We start from the raw sequence: 16912 nt of genomic DNA, 5'->3' as shown, positions 1-16912 counted from the left end.
TCTCAAATGTTTTCCTCGGTCACCCATAATAAAACCACGCGATTTCACCGATGGGTGTCGCGGTTCTGATCTCCATTGGAAAGACGTCAAAATAAGGGGTGAAATGTGGGTAAGAGAGGATGTAACGGCCTACCCGTCGAGTGACATGTCCACGGTGATGCTGAGCAGAATTGTGGTGAATTTTGGTGCCAATGTGCCATTATTAAACCACCTTACACCTCATATGAACTTTGAGCTCTGGCCTTTTTTTTTTTTTTTTTTTGCATGTGTCGACACCTTGCTGTTTGAAGTGTTGTCGAGTCGCCGGGCACCATGCTTTTGCACCAATACAAAGGAAGCTTTTGGGCACCTTTGAGCCATGTTTCAAACTTATGCGCTCCCATGCAAGACAATTGCGGGGTTTCGAAAAAGTGAACCTTTAATTTCGTTGCAGTGAGTGTCTGTTGAACATGAACAAGTGTAGCAATTCGGCGTGTGCTTGCTGAAAGAGTTTGATTTCCACGTTCAGATGAAATACCCTATGATCAAAAGTATCCAGACACCCCTATGTAAAGCGCAGTTGACGACCAGCTGTCATGAGAGGCAGAGCCGTCGTTTTGAAAAAAGACGGGGAGTACTGCATTGGAGAAGAAGTAACGGCATAATGGGTCGGTTATGAGAGATAAGTGACTCCCAATGTGGATTTCTCATTAGATATCACCTACTAAACCTATCATGGACATTTCAATCCTTCTGAAGCTGTTGGTGATGCGATTGGGAAGTGGAGATGCGAAGGAACAACCACAGCTAAACCGATAGCAGGTAGACTTGATGTACTGGCGGAAAGAGACCATCGTACTACCAACAGTCCAGTTACCATAATGACTGTGCATAGGGATTTAAAAAGAATGTGGTACAGTTGTCGAGATGCACCTCATAATGCGCATCTTTCTCTGGTCTGTTCTAAGCGATACTTGAGATTGAAGAGGGATGCCACTGGATAGTGTGAGACTGGAAAGAGTGATCTGGAGAGATGAATCATACTATACCCCGGGCAATCCGATTGAAGGGTTTGGGTTTGCGAATGCCTGGAAACATTTATCTTCCATCATGTGTAGTGCCAACAATGTAGTACGAAAGTCAAGCGTTACAATACACTATGTGATCAGAAGTATTAGGATGCCAAGCTGAAAATGACTTACAAGTTCGTGGCGCCCTCCATCGGAAATGCTGGAATTCAATATGGTGTTGGCCTACCCTTAGCCTTGGTGACAGCTTCCAATCTCGCAGGCATACGTTCAGTCAGGTGCTGGAAGGTTCTTGCGGAATGGCAGCCCATTCTTCACGGAGTGCTGCACTGAGGAGAGGTATCGATGTCGGTCGGTAAGGTCTGGCACAAAGTCGGCGTTCCAAAACATCCCAAAGGTGTTGTATAGGATTCTGTGCAGGCCAGTCCATTACATGGATATTATTGTCGTGTCAGCACTCCGCCACAGGCCGTCCTGTATGAACGGGTGCTCGATCGTGATGAAAGACGCAGTCGCCATCTCCGAATTGCTCTTCAACAGTGGGAAGCATGAAGATGCTTAATACATCAATCTAGGCCTGTGCTGTGATAGTGTCACGCAAAACAACAAGGAGTGGAAGCCCCCTCTATGAAAAACGCAACCACACCATAACACCACAGACTCCGAATATTACTGTCGGCACTCCACACGCTGGCAGATGACGTTCACAGGGCATTCGCCATACCCACACCCTGCCATCGGATCGACATTGTGTACCGTGATTTGTCACTCCACACAACGTTTACCAACTGTTCAATCGTCCAATGTTTACGCTCCTTACACCAATCGAGGTGTCGTTTGGCATTTACCGGCGTGATGTGTGGCTTATGAGCAGCTGCTCGACCATGAAACCCATGTTTTTTCACCTCATGCCTAACTGCCATAGAACTTGCAGTGGATCCTGATGCAGTTTGAAATTCCTGTGTGATGGTCTGGATAGATGTCTGCCTGTTACACATTACGACCCTCTTCAACTGTCGGCGGTCTCTGTCAGTCAACAGACGAAGTTGGTCTGTACCGTTTTGTGCTGTACGTGTCCCTCCACGTTCCCACTTCATTATTGCATCGGAAACAGTGGACCTAGGGATGTTTAAGAATGTGGAAATCTCGCGTACAGACGTATGATACAAGTGACACCCAATCACATGACCACGTTAGAAGTCCGTGAGTTCCGCGGAGCGCCCCATTCCGCTCTCTCACGATCTCTAATGACTATTGATGTCGCTGATATGGAGTACCTGGCAGTGGTTGGCAGCACAATGTACCTAATATTAAAAACGTATGTTTTTGGGGATGTCCGGATACGTCTGTTTACACAGTGTGTGTAGGACTTCTTCGTGGTTAGGCTAAAGGAAATGGTTAATGTCCAGGGATATGAACACATTTTACAGAAGCAGAGGAACAACTCGAAGACGATGATCGTTCTTATCAGCGCCACAATGCACTCTGTCATAAGGGTTATCTGCGAGTTAGTGCTACGTGGACAATGACATCCCTGAAATGGACTGGCCGGCCCATAGTCAGGGCATGAACTCAGTGGAGTACCTTTGGGCTGGAATGAGGAACTTCGATTTCTGTCCAGAACCCAGTGTCCAACAACACTATCTTCTCTGGTTTCCGCTCCTGTGGAAGATGGGCTACCATTCCGCTACAGACATTCTGACACATCACACAAAATGCCCTCCTCAAGAGTTTAAGCCATCATAAAAGGCGAGGGCTGGACACCCCCCCCCCCCCATAATTAATGTCCGCTAATCGACGTCCGGATAAAAGAACGAACACATATATCATTCCGTACGAGCTCTGTTTCCCTTATTTTATCGTGGTGATCGTTTCTCCTTATGAAAGTCGGTGTCAACAAAATATTTTCGCATTCGGAGGAGAAAGTTGGTGATTGGAATTTCGCGAGGAGATTCTGCCGCAACGGAAAACGCCTTCGTTTTAATGATGTCCGCACCAAATCCTGTATCAGTTCAGTGACACTCTCTCCCCTGCTCGCGGTAATATAAAACTTGCTGCCCTTCTTTGAACTTTTTCTGAGTACTCTGCCAATTGTATCTGATAAGTATCCCACACCGCTCAACAGTATTCTAAAAGAGGACGAACAAGCATAGTGTAGGCAGTCTCCTTAGTAGATCTGTTATAGTTTCTAAGTGTCCTGCTAATAAAACGTTATCTTTGGTTAGCCTTCCCCACAACATCTTCTATGTGTTCCTTCCAATTTAAGTTGTTCGTAATTGTAATCCCTAGGTATTTAGTTGAATTTACGGCCTTTAGATTTGACTGATTCATCGTGTAACCGAAGTTTAACAGATTCCTTTCAGCACTCCTGTGGATGACCTTACACTTCTCCTTATTTGGGGTCAACTGCGAATTTTCGCACCATTTCGATATCTTTTCTAAAACGTTTTGAAGTTTGTTTTTGTCTTATGATGGCTTTATTAGTCGATAAACGATCTGTAAACATCAGAAGACGGCTGCTCAGATTGTATCCAAAATCGTTTATATACATAAGGAACAACAAAGAGCCTATAACACTACCTTGGGGAACACCAGGAATCACTTTTGTTTTACTCCATGGGTTTCCGTCAGTTACTACGAACTTTGATCTTTCTGACAGGAAATCAGTCTCACCCAGTTAAGTGAAATCACGAGTAAATACTCTTGTATCTCGTACTACGCTGCTGTCTATAAGCAACAGCAGGGTATCTAATTACAAAGCTCGTACACAAATTCTGTATCGGCGTACTCGGTATTTGTAAATAGTGCGGCATACTAAAACGATATAGTAGAAGTGGTCAGTACATCGAAATCACAGTTGAAGAAAACAGTTACTTAATTTCAGGCATTGTTGTTGTTGTGGTCTTCAGTCCTAAGACCGGTTTGATGCAGCTCTCCATGCTATTCTATCCTGTGCAAGCTTCCTCATCTCCCAGTACTTACTGCAACCTACATCCTTCTGAATCTGCTTAGTGTATTCATCTCTTGGTCTCCCTCTACGATTTTTACCCTCCACACTGCCCTCCAGTGGTAAATTTGTGATCCCCTGATGCCTCAGAACATGTCCTACCGACCGGTCCCTTCTTCTTTTCAAGTTGTGCCACAAAATCCTCTTCTCGCCAATTCTATTCAATACCTCCTCATTAGTTATGTGATCTACCCATCTAATCTTCCGCATTCTTCTGTAGCACCACATTTCGAAAGCTTCTATTCTCTTCTTGTCCAAACTATTTATCGTCCATGTTTCACTTCCATACATGGCTACACTTAATACAAATACTTTCAGAAACGACTTCCTGACACTTAAATCTATACTCGATGTTAACAAATTTCTCTTCTTCAGAAACGCTTTCCTTGCCATTGCCAGTCTACATTTTATATCCTCTCTACTTCGACCATCATCAGTTATTTTGCTCTCCAAATAGCAAAACTCCTTTACTACTTTAAGTGTCTCATTTCCTAATCTAATTCCCTCAGCATCACCCGACTTAATTCGACTACATTCCATTATCCTCGTTTTGCTTTTGTTGATGTTCATCTTATACCCTCCTTTCAAGACACTGTCCATTCCGTTCAACTGCTCTTCCAAGTCCTTTGCTGTCTCTGACAGAACTGCAATGTCATCGGCGAACCTCAAAGTTTTTATTTCTTCTCCATGGATTTTAATACATACTACGAATTTTTCTTTTTTTTCCTTTACTGCTTGCTCAATATACAGATTCAATAACATCGGGGAGAGGCTACAACCCTGTATCACTCCCTTCCCAACCACTGCTTCCCTTTCATGTCCCTCGACTCTTGTAACTGCCATCTAGACTATGTACAAATTGTAAATAGCCTTTCGCTTCCTGTATTTTACCCCCGCCACCTTTAGAATTTGAAAGAGAGTATTCCAGTCAACATTGTCAAAAGATTTCTCTAAGTCTACAAATGCTAGAAATGTAGGTTTGCCTTTCCATAATCTTTCTTCTAAGACAAGTCGTAGAGTCAGTATTGCCTCACGTGTTCCAACATTTCTACGGAATCCAAACTGATCTTCCCCGAGGTCGGATTCTACCAGTTTTTCCATTCGCCTGTAACGAATTCGCGTTAGTATTTTGTAGACATGGCTTATTAAACTGATAGTTCGGTAATTTTCACATCTGTCAACACCTGCTTTCTTTGGGATTTGAATTATTATACCCTTCTTGAAGTCTGAGGGTATTTCGCCTGTCTCATACATCTTGCTCACCAGATGGTAGAGTTTTATCAGGACTGGCTCTCCCAAGGCCATCAGTAGTTCTAATGGAATGTTGTCAGCTCCCGGGGCCTTGTTTCGACTCAGGTCTTTCAGTGCCCTGTCAAACTCTTCACGCAGTATCGAATCTCCCATTTCATCTTCATCTACATTCTCTTCCATTTCCATAATATTGTCCTCAAGTACATCGCCCTTTTATAGACCCTCTATATACTCCTTCCACCTTTCTACTTTCCCTTCTTTTCAGGCATAGCTTCACAAATTGAACTTCAAAAGAAAAATGACAATGGCAAAAAATAATCCCAAAATGTCAACTGAAAACTTATCTCTGTAATCAACAATATCTCTGTAAGCAACAATAAGAAATGTTTTAATCGATTTAGTGTGTACTACCACCTCCTAAGATATTTACTGTTCCTCCTGGGGTGTGGGGGGGGGGGGTGTGGCTGTACGGTGGGTGAATGATCGCTTTGGAGTCGAACGCCGATACGAAGCACAATAACAGGACTACCACACTGATAAAGTGAATAAATCTTTTTGTAAGTTGATGAAAAAATGTTTTAGTTGCTTTACGCGAAATAGTTGGGGATTATAGAGGGTGAAAAGTATTTAAACCGACAAATTCTGGGAGGTTGTAGGGGACATCAAAACAAATATTTTTCCCTAATGTCATTTTTTCGTATGAGGAGTATTTAAACCGGTAGAGGAAGATTTCTCTGGCGACAAATTAGTTAAACCAACAAAAAAGCCCAGAGGAGACGTATCTGGGAATCGAGCAGGCCATGGTACAGGACAACCTCTGCCAATCCACGTTTCTGGGAACCGTCGGTCCAGGAATCGACGCACATGACGACTGAAATGTGCCGGCGCCCCGTCATGTCGGAACCACATGGGTTGTCCTGTGGGGAGCGGGACGTTTTCCAGCAATTCCGGCAATGCTCTGGCGAGAAAATTGTAATAGTGCCTGCCATTTAATGGCCTAGGTAGCAGATACGGACCAATTAAACAGTCCCCAACAACACTGACCCGCACATTAACGAAGAACCGCACTTGATGAGCGCTAGTAACTGTGGCATGTGGGTTATCCTCACTCCAAACATGCGGATTGTGCATGTTGAAGACTCCATCACGCCCGAACGTTGCTTCAGCGGTAAACAACACGCAGGATGGAAATGTAGGATGCATTTAACAGCGTCTCAGGTACCACTGTGCTCTGGGTGGATAATCATCTGGTTTCAGGTTGTGGACACGCTGTAAGTGAGATGGACGTAACACTTGCTCTCGAAGGACTGTTCTTTGCACGAGTGCTGATTGAAGGATTCCGCTCCACACGCTGCAAGACAGCTTCCTCAAATTGCAGCGTTCTTACCGTGCGACGGCGTCCCTGTCCAGGTAATCTGCTAAATGACCCGGTCTCATGCAGACGTCGGTACACAGCAGCAAATGTCGCATGATGCGGGATACGGCGATTAGGATATTATTGTTGATAAACCCGCTGCGCAGCTCGTCCGTTGTGGTGCGCTACGTAGTACGCACCAAGCATGTCAGTGTACTCACTCCAGGTGTATCGCTCCATTAGTAAACAGAAACAATGCACTACTACACTGGTGGACAGCAGTTGTCTACAACTGAAGAGTGTAATGCGCCCTCTAACAACTGAACTAGACTTGGCCACTGTTTCTATGTTTCGATTCAGTGTATCGATACGTGGAACTGTTTCAGTGTTTCGGAACGGCTGTGGTCCACTGTTTCGAAACAGTGGTGTTTCCATTACGCCCCTGCCTCGGATAACCGGACCAGATTCGATCTCGATCCAGACACAGAAACTGTATCGTTGTTTCAAAATAAGGCTGTTACAGTCCACCTGTGCTTGGAACGGACTAATTGTATCGAAACAGGGACGTTTCATTCCGCTCTGTGTCGGACGAGATTCGGGCTCGGCACAGGTACTGAAACACAACATACCACTTCATGAAACACTTTCAAGAGTGTCGAAATCTTTTTGGCAAGAAATAGCATGAAGCTTAAGATACCCGAAAATAAAGCTTCGTTTCTAGCTGACTGTCCTATTCCGAAATGGCGTAACATCTGCTGTATAAACACTAACAAAACAATAAAACAACGCATACTATTCACATTCAAAATAATAAATATGTGAAAATCATTTAGTTAAATTACACTTCTTTTTAACATACGATTCTCTGTTCATGTGCAATAATCATATTAAGAAACGCAAGTAAGCCTACAACATTTTGAATAAAAAAGGCGTAGAGTGACAGTTATTAGACATATACATAAATTTGATGTAGGTATAATTGCAAGCATTATGTTTGACATATCACTGATAGTGTAATGGTGAACGGGAAAGGCTGGGAAGCATGGTGAATTTATAGTAACGGCTCAAAACACCCTGAAAGACAACATTTTTTCTGTTATATTTTGTTATTTATTCGAATTATTTGGCGTTATTTGTGAGTCTACAGTCACTGTGCCTATTATCCACAATGATTCCCTTTGTGTGCATGGAAATTAGCAGGATGGGTATGTTACCCATATTAACGGAATGTGGGAATCCCAGTAGCACATCCGTTGTTTCTGCAGTTTGCTCCCACCTTCAGTTCCGTTCGTGGTGGTTCTTCTATCTTCAGCTACGGCTGTCCTCAGCCAATTTGAAAAGTGTGAAAGTCACACGACACGAAAGCAGCGCATTTGCTGCAGGAAATACGAAACTACCAAGACACCTAAGTGATGGTTTCATACTTTCTGCGATACGATTAGCGCTCTCGTACCTCCTTTGTGTTTATATGGACATACTTATACAGTAGACATTCAAGATGATAAAATGTGTAGGGATATTAGATTACAAAACACAAACTGTTTCGAAACAGCGTATCGAAACATTACATCGTACTGTTTCATTTGGTTCGAAACAGTTACGTGTTTCAGTTTGCCCATCTCTAAACTGAACATCGTAACACGGCCTCTAACAAGTGAAGAGCATAATACGGCCTCCACCGGTTTAAATAATCCTCATAGGAAAAAATGACTTTAGGGAAAAATTTTTGTTTTGATGTCCCCTACAACCTCCCAGAGTTTGTCGGTTTAAATACTTTTCACCCTGTATACCGTCTGTGTAAGTTTGACACTTGGAGTATGACGAGTGTTAGGAAATTCAATGACGACGCGTCGGCCTCGAACGATATGTCCATATTTTCAAACTACACAACAGGCGGCGCTTCCACGGTCGAATCACACACGAGCGAAGTTTGAGGCAGAAGCAGATGCCGTGAAGCAGAGGACAGCCAGACGTGAAATAAGAAGAAGAGACGGCGGGGACTGACCTTGAAGGAGGCGCGCGCCTCCGCGACCGCCTTCTCGATGAAGTCGTCGGAGATGCGGCGCGACGGGTGCTCGTTGAACACGGAGTTCATGAGCGCGATCTTGGCCGCGCTGCGCCGCGCCTCCGCTTTCGTCGGGCAGTTCTGCAACACAAGAGAAAGGCATCGTCAGCGCTGCTGCCTGGGCGCCGCGCCGGTAGCCGGGGCGCTGTCCTCGCTGGCGTACTGCTGTTCACACGCGCCTCTGCTCCTGTGCATCTTCACGTTTTCTCGGAGCAACGAATGATCCAGTGTGTCCACAGAAACATTATTTCTTCACCTAAAGTTACGACTGTATACCTTTCGGCCTTTCCATACAGATTTTTTACTTAAACCGGGTGATCAAAAAGTCAGTATAAATTTGAAAACTTAATAAACCACGGAATAATGTAGATAGAGAGGTAAAAATTGACACACATGCTTGGAATGATATGGGGTTTTATTAGAACCAAAAAAAAGTTCGCAAAATGTCCGACACATGGCGCTAACCGCTACAGTGACGGGTGAGAGTTATGCCGATATGTTACAGAATCGCATCACCCCCAGCCTGGCTGATAAACACCTGCTGGAACGTACGATGTTTATGCAGGATGGCACTCCACCCCATATTGCTAGACGCGTGAAAGATCTCTTGCGCTCGTCGTTTGGTGATGATCGTGTGCTCAGCCGTCACTTTCGTCATGCTTGGCCTCCCAGGTCCCCAGACCTCAGTCGGTGCGATTATTGGCTTTGGGGTTACCTGAAGTCGCAAGTGTATCGTGATCGACCGACATCTCTAGGGATGCTCAAAGACAACATCCGACGCCAATGCCTCACCATAACTCCGGACATGCTTTACAGTGCTGTTCTCAACATTATTCCTCAACTACAGCTATTGTTGACGAATGATGGTGGACATAGAGCATTTTCTGTAAAGATCATCATCTTTGCTTTGCCTTACTTTGTTACGCTAATTATTGCTATTCTGATCAGATGAAGAGCCATCTGTCGGACATTTTCTGAACGTTTGTATTTTTTGGTTCTAATAAAACCCCATGTCATTCCAAGCATGTGTGTCAATTTGTACCTCTCTATCTACATTATACCGTGATTTATTCAGTTTTCAAATTTATACTGACTTTTTGATCACCCAGTATTTACTTCATCAGCTTTCTTCGTCCGTTTAGAATTTTCGTAATTGGTTTCTCTTTCAGAAATTTTCTCCAGCTTCACTAACACATATTAGAAGTCTGAACTGCCTCTTATTCTTAGTACCATAACAGGTTTCGTATGTAAGAACTTCCATGAACTAATCATACAATTCGTCATATAAGAGCACTGGGTATTTTAACTTTGACATTTATTTAGAAAAGCCTTTTAAAGTAAATATTTCAGCCGAAGCAAGAGGTCAAAATACCTCGACTCTGGTAATTAATCTTACTTAAAAATTAATAACTATCAATTAATTAAAACATCGATAAAGCTACATCGATAAACTGCAGTAGTTTACAAGAAAAACGCCATTTGCGTGCTACACATAAATTTTTTTTTATTTTACTTGTGTGCCTAGCCACATATCGCCTCTTTAAAAAAGCGTTTTCAGTGGGTTTCCTGAAATATTACACGATTTTTTCGTTGTCACAAATTCGTTATCGACTTAAAAACAGTTCATGGAATTTTTTGTAATAGAATGGAAATGTACTCGCAGTAAAGCGTCTAAATCATTGTCTAAAAACCATGCAGCTTTCCCATATGTCGAAAACCGGTTGAAAGCTTGCACACACAAGTACAGTACAGAAGGCAAGCATGCACGGAGGAGGAGTTGGGGTTCGGTTGTTTGGGGGAGGAGACCAAACAGCGAGGTCATCGGACTCCTCTGATGAAGGAAGGACGGGGAAGGAAGTCGGCCGTGTCCTTTCAAAGGAACCATCCCGGCATTTGCCTGGAGCAATTAAGGGAAATCACGGAAAGCCTAAATCAGGATGGCCGGACGCGAGATTGGACCGTCGTCCTCTCGAATGTGAGTCCAGTGTGCTAACCACTGCGCCACCTCGCTAGGAAAAGAGGAGATCAGTGTTTGACGTCCCATCGACAACGATGTCATTAGAGATGGAGCACATGCTCGTATTACGGAAGGACAGAGAAAGAAATCAGCCGTGCCATTACACAGGAACCTTCCCGGAATTCCCTTAAGCGATTTAGGAAAATCACGGGAAACCTATATCAGGATGGCCAGACGCAGGTTTGAACCATCGTCCTCCCGAATGCGAGTCTAGCCGGCCAGAGGGACCGAGCGGTTCTAGGCGCTACAGTCAGGAACCGCCCGACCGCTACGGTCGCAGGTTCGAATCCTGCCTCGGGTATGGATGTGTGTGATGTCCTTAGGTTAGTTAGGTTTAATTAGTTCTAAGTTCTAGGGGACTGATGACCACAGATGTTAAGTCACATAGTGCTCAGAGCCATTTGAACCATTTTTTGTGATTCATAGTAAATAAAAGAAACTAGTTGCAGTTAATGTACTAATCACTTATCTTTGTACTTGATGTAAATACATTTACATGTTTGATATGTATAAGAACACGTAAAAAGTGGAAAAGAAAAGTTTAATGCCTCATGTGAACTGAAGAACACAAGCAAAAAATGTATTGTCTGATCACATGGGCCGGCCGAAGTGGCCGTGCGGTTAAAGGCGCTGCAGTCTGGAACCGCAAAACCGCTACGGTCGCAGGTTCGAATCCTGCCTCGGGCATGGATGTTTGTGATGTCCTTAGGTTAGTTAGGTTTAACTAGTTCTAAGTTCTAGGGGACTAATGACCTCAGCAGTTGAGTCCCATAGTGCTCAGAGCCATTTGAACCATTTGATCACATGTATCCGGACGCCCCTACGTAATGCGGAACTGACCGGTAGATGTCACGAGAGGTGGGTGCCTGTATAAAAGGAGGTGGGAAGTACTGTGTTGTCGGTAGAGCAGCAGTGACAGCACACTGCGTCGGTCAGGGGAGGTCAGTGACTTCCAACGTGGATTGGTCACTGAATGTCACGTGAGTAACAAATCCACCAGGGACATTTCAACCCTTCTAAACCTGCCCAAGTTGACTGTTGGTGATGTGACCGTCAAGTGGAAACGTGAACGAATAAGCACAGCCAAACCGAGACCAGGCAACCCTCAGGTAGAGACGGACAGGGACCGTCGAGGACTGTGGAGGGTGTTTGCACAAAATCTCATGAAATCACAAGAAGTGATCACTCCTGAGTTCGAAAGCGCTAGCAGTAGTCCAGCTACACCAATCACGGCGCGCAGGGATTTAAAAAAAAAAAAGAAGAGTTTAACGGTTGAGCAGCTCCTCATGAACCACTCAATTTTCTTAGTCCATGCTAAACAACGTTTCATCTGATGTAAATACCGACTCCACTGGACAATGGATGAATGGAAACTTGTGATTTGGAGCGATGAACCACGCTGTCACCTATGGCAATACGATGATAGGGTTTGCGTTTGGCGAATGCCTTTACGACATTACATGTCCCCGTGTATGGTGCCAATAGCGTAGGACGGAGATGGTTGTTTTACGGTATTTGGGTGTTTTTCGTCGTTCGAGTATGGTCTCCTTATTGCGGTTAAGAAAAGGCAGAGTGGGGAAGGATATTAACACATTTTACAGCACTGTGTACTGTATACAGTACACAAACAGTTCGGAGACGGCGGTCGATTGTATGAACATTACAGTGCACCTCATAATAAAGCAGCACCTGTGAGGCAAGGGTTTGGGGACAACAACATTCCTGAACTGGACTGTCATACGCACAGTCCCGACCTGCATCCCGTAGAATACCTGTGGAACGAGCTAGTACGTCGACTAGAGACTACAGCGTCCAACATCACTGTCTTCGGCTACTGAGGAAAAATCAACTGCCTTACCTCCACAGATATTCAGACACTTCGTTGAAAGAGTTGAAGTCGTCGGATAGGCGAAGTGTGGACACACCAGATATTAATATCCACTAATAGGTGTGACACTTTTGATCAGATAGTGTAATGGTATGCAGCGTCTATGTGGTTCTACTTTACCCTTACATAAACTATGTGATCAAAACTATCCGGACACCTGGCTGAAAATGATTTACAAGTTCGTGGCGCCCTCCATCGATAATGCTGAAATTCAATAAGGTGTTGGCCCACCCTTAGCCTTGATGACAGCTTCCACTCTCGCAGGCATACGTTCAATCAGGTGCTGTTGGTTTCTTGGGGAATGGCAGCCCATTCTTCACGGAGTGCTGCACTGAGGACAGGTATCGATGTCGGTCGGTAAGGCCTGGCACGATGTCGGCGTTCCAAAACATCCCAAAGGTGTTCTCTAGAATTCAGGTCAGGACTCTGTGCACGCCAGTCCATTACAGGGACGTTACTGTTGTGTAACCACTCCGCACTATGAATAGGTGCTCGATCGTGTTGAAAGATGCAATCGCCATCCCTGAATTGCTCTCGAACAGTGAGAAGCAGGAAGGTGTCTGATCTGAGTAGTAAGAAGGTGCTGTGATAGTACCACGCAAAACAACGAGGGGAGCAAGCCCCCTCCATGAAAAACACGACCACACCATAACACCACCGACTCCGAATTTTACTGTCGGCACTACACACGCTAGCAAAGATAAATTTCACCGGACATTGGCCACACCCACAGCCTGCCATCGCATCGCCACACTGTGTAACGTGATTCGTCACTCCAATGTTTACGCTCCTTACACCAAGCGAGGCGTCGTTTGGCATTTACCAGCATGATGTGTGGCTTATGAGCAGCCGCTCGACCATGAAATCCAAGTTTTCTCACCTCCCGTCTAACTAATCCGGGTGCAGTTTGAAATACCTGTGTGATGGTCTGCATCGATGTCTGCCTATTGCACATTACGACGCTCTTCAACTGTCGGCGGTTTCAGTCAGTCAACAGACGAGGTCGGACTGTACACTTTTGTTCTGTACGTGTCCCTTCACGTTTCCACTTCACTATCACATCGGAAACAGTGGACCTAAGGATGTTAAGGAGTGTGGAAATCTCGCGTACAGACATATGACATAACTGACAACCAATCACCTGGCCACGTTTGAAGTCCGTGAGTTCCTCGGAGCGCTCCATTCTACTCTCTCACGATGTCTAATGACTACTGGTGTTGGTGATGTGGACTGCCTGGGAGTAGGTGGCAGCACAATGCACATGAAAAACTTATGTTTTTGAGTGTGTCCGGCTAGTTTTGATCACGTAATGTACACATTACTCTTGCGGTGTTATCTTCAGCAATGCTGTCTGTAATGAAAATTTTGCATGATCAGTAGAAGACGAAACATAACCTGTTTGCAACTTGGCCTGATGATGCAAATAGTCGTCTGTGAATCTCGCTAATGCCAGGGTAGCAACTGCAAAATTCTTCACCAGAAGATAAAGTTGAGAAACATTGGAACTAGTAATGGTGTAATACGCAAGTGACTTACGCAGAAAACTCTTTTATTTATGTTGTTTTAACAGATTTGTTACTTCTGCAACTAGACAGAGACATTAGGTGATGAGTAACTCCTACGACCATAAATATGAAGTGGTTACGATATGGTCAAACGTGATGAACTCTCTGTGTATTATATCATACATGAGACTGGCACGCTGATTGAACTTGTCCAGCTGTGCCGCTGACAAACGATCAGCCACAAGGAATGCTGTGACGGGCTTTTTGTGCGCTAACCTCACAGTTGGCGGTGTTGCGTGACAGACACTCGAACAGGTTTGCAGCTGCAAGATCAAGACAACGCACGTCTAGCAATGTTGCAGTCTTAATAGCTCGGAGCCGCCCAGTGCTTGTAGTTTACGCTTATCCGTTATACCAAGCTTCCAGACCGGGAAACGCAATTTAATCAAAATTTCGAATATGAATGTCAGTTATTGCCGGCTTCATTACTTTAGTAGGATTTAAATTACTTATCCCTTGAAGGGAGCCCCGTCAACACTTTCTACAACAAATAGAAAAAATGATATGAAAATATTGTTATGTTGCGTTGTATTCGAACTACTGTTTTTTCCTCATGTTACTACCATTTCTGCTTCTTTGTAGTTTCTTTAAAAAATGGAAGGCAAACCAATAGATTATTAATAACTGTTACTTATGTTCAATTTCTTATTTCGTTACATCGCTTTAGAAGGTTAGAAATTAACGTTTCGCCATCGTAAAAGGGACGATGTACTAACTCCTAAGTCCAAGAGTGGTTATGGTATCACTCGAGCACTTGTCTGAAGTTATTTAGGAAAAACGCGGAAAACTCGATACAGAATATTCGGAGAGGAAATATGACAGCCGATCCTCCCAAATAAGTATTCAGTATCTTATACTACTTTAGAAATAACATTTAAGTATTATCAGGAAACACTTTCGTCGTCGGCACTATTTTGTCGCAGTAATTCTTCATTACGGAAACAATCTACACCACTCACCGAGAGAGGTAACTACTGATCGAGCTGTAGATATGCAGCGCCATCGGACTTAATGGATACTGACATAAAATTACTTCCTAAAACTAAAAAAAAACGCAAAGAATGATGTTCGACCACTTATTACTCTTTTTTCTTTGTTATGAGTCATCTGATGGTTCAAAGTGACACGCCACGACTTTCTCTCCTAATCGCAGATTAGCAGCTACACCAAATGTCCTCTATTATTTGTTGAGTATATTCCAGTGTCTACCGTTAACGACAGTTTTTCTCTCTACAGCTAGTCATAATAACATAGAAAATATTTCCGAAGGTTTCAACAGACGTTCTACACTCCTGGAAATGGAAAAAAGAACACATTGACACCGGTGTGTCAGACCCACCATACTTGCTCCGGACGCTGCGAGAGGGCTGTACAAGCGATGATCACACGCACGGCACAGCGGACACACCAGGAACCGCGGTGTTGGCCGTCGAATGGCGCTAGCTGCGCAGCATTTGTGCACCGCCGCCGTCAGTGTCAGCCAGTTTGGCGTGGCATACGGAGCTCCATCGCAGTCTTTAACACTGGTAGCATGCCGCGACAGCGTGGACGTGAACCGTATGTGCAGTTGCCGGACTTGAGCGAGGGCGTATAGTGGGCATGCGGGAGGCCGGGTGGACGTACCGCCGAATTGCTCAACACGTGGGGCGTGAGGTCTCCACAGTACATCGATGTTGTCGCCAGTGGTCGGCGGAAGGTGCACGTGCCCGTCGACCTGGGACCGGACCGCAGCGACGCACGGATGCACGCCAAGACCGTAGGATCCTACGCAGTGCCGTAGGGGACCGCACCGCCACTTCCCAGCAAATTAGGGACACTGTTGCTCCTGGGGTATCGGCGAGGACCATTCGCAACCGTCTCCATGAAGCTGGGCTACGGTCCCGCACACCGTTAGGCCGTCTTCCGCTCACGCCCCAACATCGTGCAGCCCGCCTCCAGTGGTGTCGCGACAGGCGTGAATGGAGGGACGAATGGAGACGTGTCGTCTTCAGCGATGAGAGTCGCTTCTGCCTTGGTGCCAATGATGGTCGCATGCGTGTTTGGCGCCGTGCAGGTGAGCGACATAATCAGGACTGCATACGACCGAGGCACACAGAGCCAACACCCGGCATCATGGTGTGGGGAGCGATCTCCTACACTGGCCGTACACCACTGGTGATCATCGAGGGGACACTGAATAGTGCACGGTACATCCAAACCGTCATCGAACCCATCGTTCTACCATTCCTAGACCGGCAAGGGAACTTGCTGTTCCAACAGGACAATGCACGTCCGCATATATCCCGTGCCACCCAACGTGCTCTAGAAGGTGTAAGTCAACTACCCTGGCCAGCAAGATCTCCGGATCTGTCCCCCATTGAGCATGTTTGGTACTGGATGAAGCGTCGTCTCACGCGGTCTGCACGTCCAGCACGAACGCTGGTCCAACTGAGGCGCCAGGTGGAAATGGCATGGCAAGCTGTTCCACAGGACTACATCCAGCATCTCTACGATCGTCTCCATGGGAGAATAGCAGCCTGCATTGCTGCGAAAGGTGGATATACACTGTAGTAGTGCCGACATTGTGCATGCTCTGTTGCCTGTGTCTATGTGCCTGTGGTTCTGTCAGTGTGATCATGTGATGTATCTGACCCCAGGAATGTGTCAATAAAGTTTCCCCTTCCTGGGACAATGAATTCACGGTGTTCTTATTTCAATTTCCAGGAGTGTATTATCCTATCACTTTTCCTTTTTAGTTTGTAGCAATAGTAACAACATC

General features: G+C 45.1%; 1 protein-coding gene across 1 annotated transcript in view; it reads right to left on the bottom strand.

Moving 5' to 3' along the window:
• LOC126482064 (protein limb expression 1 homolog) overlaps nt 1-16912 on the bottom strand; it is a 314505-nt gene that overhangs the window by 40706 nt on the left and 256887 nt on the right. The window contains exon 3 of the mRNA XM_050106039.1: nt 8625-8765. Coding sequence (XP_049961996.1) covers nt 8625-8765 — 141 coding nt within the window. The remainder of the gene's footprint in view (nt 1-8624; nt 8766-16912) is intronic.

Source organism: Schistocerca serialis, chromosome 5 (assembly GCF_023864345.2).
Source record: "Schistocerca serialis cubense isolate TAMUIC-IGC-003099 chromosome 5, iqSchSeri2.2, whole genome shotgun sequence".
NCBI classification, from domain to species: domain Eukaryota; kingdom Metazoa; phylum Arthropoda; class Insecta; order Orthoptera; family Acrididae; genus Schistocerca; species Schistocerca serialis.
Note: the sequence above shows the minus strand (reverse complement) of the source record. Positions and strands in the feature narration are given on the sequence as shown.